Source organism: Nicotiana tomentosiformis, chromosome 12 (assembly GCF_000390325.3).
Source record: "Nicotiana tomentosiformis chromosome 12, ASM39032v3, whole genome shotgun sequence".
Classification (NCBI taxonomy): domain Eukaryota; kingdom Viridiplantae; phylum Streptophyta; class Magnoliopsida; order Solanales; family Solanaceae; genus Nicotiana; species Nicotiana tomentosiformis.
Genome location: NC_090823.1, coordinates 1,991,523 through 1,995,737, shown reverse-complemented (window position 1 = coordinate 1,995,737; position 4,215 = coordinate 1,991,523). Strand labels below are relative to the sequence as shown.

The window sequence follows — 4,215 nt, the reverse complement described above, 5'->3', positions numbered from 1 at the left end:
TTTACAAAACAGTTTGCACCTCTTCAGAAGAACAATTTGTACCTCTTCAAATCTGAAGAGTTGAAGAACAGTTTGCACCTCTTCAGATTTGAAGAAATAGTTGGCACCTCTTCGGATTTGAAGAGTTGCACCTCTTCAGATTGAGCTCAACATTGGCTATAAATACCAGTCCATTCTCTCAGATTTTCCATACGAATTTCTGACTTCTTCTCCTTTTTTCTGCATTGTTTTAACTACAAACAAAGCATCAGTAAGTGTGATTTGCTATCGATTTTGTGTTCGCTGAAACATTGGTATTTGAAGTATCGCTACACCAGTGTGTAATTCGTTCTATCCTGGGAGGAAATAATCCACAACCTTAGGTACTAGGAGGGGATTAAATTCCTTAAGGAAACACTGTAAATTCAGTGGGTTCGAATTAAATTCTGTTTCATTTATATTTATGTTATTTTATCTTCTCCATAATTATTTTACAAATACAGTTAAAAAACAACATTCTTATCCCTCTTCCGAGGCTTGTTTACCTGATTACTCTCTCCCTGACAGCTCTTTATTTTCGTAAATGAACGTGAAAGAAAATTATCATCAGCCTTTATTGTATTTCCATCCTTCTTTGAACCATCTGCACCCGTTTCCTTATAAGGCCCTCCTTTCTCTCTTTAATGGAATAATCATTATGAGCCTTTGCTGTACTAGCATCACTTGAACCATCAATGTCAAGGAAGCAAAAAAGAAACCTTAAGTAGATTCAAACTTTCAATAAAATAATATTTTTTACGTAATTCCATAAAACATAATGGTAACGATACCATTAAACAAAATCAAAATCAAAATTTGCAAGGGGATCCGTCTCAGAAATAAGGTGACCAAAGAGGTGAACACTGCAAGAACCCACAGCTTTGAGAACACCAAAAACGATGTTAGGGGATTTGTCGCTCTGCCCTGGCACTAAATTATACAACTTCTCCGGCCTCTTCTGCTCTTCATGATACATAACGAGGGTCCGTAATTTTTCTTCTTTTTTATCAAGAGAGTTGGTGTCTGATGTTTTTTCTTTTTGATTAACAGAATCGGTGACTAATATTGCCTGAATCAATCCAAAAATAAATGAAATAAGCATCTATATACTAAGGCATGGTCTCTTATTTGCACCTCTACAATTTCCACAGATCAATCTACTATGTGTTTATTCCAAGAACGCAAATTTCACCGGGAAAAACAAAAAGTATCATTCTATTCATCAATTTTTTTTTAATATACTTATGTTCTGCAATAAAGATGAAAGCATAGCAGCATGGGGCCTAACAATTTTCCATATGTTTATAGCTCCTCAATATATTTTTCTCACATGGACAACTTTACAATGCCTTATCAGAATTATTGACAACAAGACTTATTGTCATAATGGAGCAACCGAAATAGCTAAAAGGAATATAAACAAGAACATAATGCATAGAAAAGTGTTGGGCGATATAAGCAACATTACATGTTTATACCTCATAAATTAAAGTTAGACGTAATTAGAAACCATATATATATATATATATATATATATATATATATATATATATATATATATATATCTAACTAATTTGATTGTTCATCTTCTAATTTTAAACTCAACTGCCAAGTCACAAATCAAAGATTGCATCATCATTTTCAAGAACTTGTTTTTTATTTTTTATATTTTAATTATGTTACTCAAAAAAGTTTTAATAATCTTGAACGATTATTAAAATGTTATACTAAATAATTTGGAGTATACGTGCAACGTGTTCAAAAATCAGTTTGGACAACTGACAACGTGACAACAGATAAGCATTCAAGACAATATTTAAAAATACAAATAAATCACAGGAATATCGTAATGACCAAGGAAAACATATGAGGAAAGTGAGTGTTTAAATTTTTGAGACTAACCTTAGTGATGAGAATTGTTTGACCGAGAGTATTGTACTCTTCATAAGGCTTAAATTCCTTTTCTGAAAGCAAACACAACAAAAACATAAAAAACTTGAATGATTACAGCATTTTGTTTCTCGTGTTAAAAAATGGAAGCCAAGCCATAAATGAAAATGAAGAAATAGAAAGCCTCATACTAACCCCAATGTGGCCAACGATAAGTGGATTGCATGGTTGCAGAAATGGATAGCTCTTCACCTTTATCAAGTTGAAGAAAATAAGCATGTCAAAGGAAGTATGAAAATGATGCTATTACCATTTACCAGTGTTGTGAAAGGAAAAAAGCTCTAAAAACTGATCTAGGTCAATTGGGGCTTTAAGCGCAAAACACAATTTAAGTGTGGATTTTAGTTTAAAAAAAAACACGTAATGTAAGGAAAAAAACATATATATGTAATTCAAGAGAGAAGTAATAATTCATTCATATTGTTTTCCCTTAACAAGTAATACACTTATTTACCGATTATATTTGTAGGCTCGTATTGCTCCATTCAAGATAGAACTCATGAGCAATAAGAGACATGTCTTGGTGCCTTGCCTACACTGGAGCGCAGCTTAAGTAAGGCGAAACGTCCTCTCTGAGCTTTTCTGAGCTTCAGAGATCAAGTATATATGTCTTAAATGAGCCTTTGACAACACTAGCTACTACAAGAGTTTCCGACGACGAATTGCCAGTAGTTTCTAGTGTCAAAAAACAAGTAGCCACAATTTAAATTAAGAAGGCAGTTACTTCTTAGACTGTAAGAAAATTAATCTTATTAAGCAATATAACATAAGCAGCATACTTCGCCATTTTTGTCTTTCGTCATTCTTTTAGAAACAACTTCTCTATCTTCACAAGGTAGGGATAAGGTCTGCGCACACACTACCCTTCCTAGAACTTATGGAATTATGCTGAATTTATTGTTATTATTGTATCATTCTATTGCGAATGATACACCAGAATATTCTCAATAAGAATTCCCAAAAAGAGTAGGTCCTATAACTACTAGTACTTTTTATTCAAGAATTTATTATTAAGTTACACCTCTTGATCAAGACTTAAATTCATAGCCATGACTTCTAACTTCAAAATATTTCCATGAGCAAATGAACAAAATTAGCACAAAGAGAAACTACATCCAGATTTTGATTCATACAGGAAAAAAAAGTTATTGACAAACACAAATATTCGCCAAACACAATTCACTTTCGCACAGCAACAATGAAAGAAAACTTAATGACCAGAAAAAAAAATCTTTCTTTATTTTAAGAAAACCCAAAGTTAAAAATAATAATACAAAGACAAAATTTCAATGGTAAATGCCCTAAAATTTCCAAATTAATACGGATAAAGAAGTACAATTTTGACAAGAGAAGAAGCAAAAATCATCAATACGTAGAGAATTAATCAAAAAATAGGAGATCCAACAATAAAATATGAAGAAAAATGAAGAACAAGAAGTGAGAGAAGCAACCAGAAGATGATCAAGGAATAAGAAAAGATTACATAACACTTACCAGTAGCAGTGGCGGATGTAGTGTAGTATCAATGGGTTCAATTGAACCCATAACTTTTGACGCGGAGTAAAATTTTATATGTAAAAATTTACTAAAATTACAAAAATATTAGATATGAACCCATAACTTTAAAAATATAATGGGTTCAAATCTAAAAACTTTAAAAGTTGAACTCATATGATTTAAATTCGTGAGTAGATGATCAGTGAAAAGCAAAATCCTAAGAGACAGTCGACGATGAGAAATATATCCAAAACCCTAAGGGTTTCGGCCTACGTTAGTTTTTGTTGCAGGCGTTGTAGTATTTTAATTTTGCAAAAAAGGACGTCCATTATTTTAGCTTTTTGCAAACTCCAAAATACGATAGTATAAAATGGATATTTTAGTAACGAAAAGGGGCCTAAATATATTCAACTATTATTCAAAATAGTTTAAATATATTCTCCGATTGAGTATTGTTTAATTATAATACTGTTATAAATAGAATTGTATTTAAGGTGAATGTCTATATTTTAGAGAGATTTTAGGGATTATTACTTGGTGGCTAAGTCATTCTTTTCCTATAAATAGAGGGGTCCTATTCCATTGTAATTTATCCCAAATCAATAAGAATTCTCTCTCTATTTTTGTCTGTAACACTCTTCTTCTTTTATTATTTTATAACATGTTATCAACACGAGACTCTAACTAATTGAGTAGAGGCATCTGCTTTGGTTACCAGGCTTTGGGTTACGTGCATGGTGCTCAACTTGT

At 31.9% G+C, this 4,215-nt stretch overlaps 1 protein-coding gene across 1 annotated transcript; it reads right to left on the bottom strand.

The window, feature by feature from the left end:
- Positions 1-501: 501 nt before the first annotated feature.
- Positions 502-3,743, bottom strand: LOC117277502 (uncharacterized). The gene is made up of 4 exons (XM_033656922.2): positions 3,463-3,743; positions 2,104-2,160; positions 1,921-1,982; positions 502-1,087 (listed from the first exon to the last, which is right to left on the bottom strand). Exons 2-4 carry the CDS (start codon positions 2,132-2,134, stop codon positions 812-814), a joined length of 369 nt encoding a protein of 122 aa, XP_033512813.1. The 5' UTR covers positions 2,135-2,160; positions 3,463-3,743; the 3' UTR covers positions 502-811.
- Between the last annotated feature and the right edge of the window lie 472 nt (positions 3,744-4,215).

What these genes read in the sequence shown, in the direction of transcription:
- LOC117277502 (XM_033656922.2), bottom strand. Translation starts at nt 2,134, where the DNA reads ATGCAATCCACTTATCGTTGGCCACATTGGG. An exon ending in TTATCGTTGGCCACATTGGG is followed by an intron (nt 1,983 to 2,103) that starts GTTAGTATGAGG and finishes GTTTGCTTTCAG; the next exon opens with AAAAGGAATTTAAGCCTTAT. An exon ending in AAACAATTCTCATCACTAAG is followed by an intron (nt 1,088 to 1,920) that starts GTTAGTCTCAAA and finishes GGATTGATTCAG; the next exon opens with GCAATATTAGTCACCGATTC.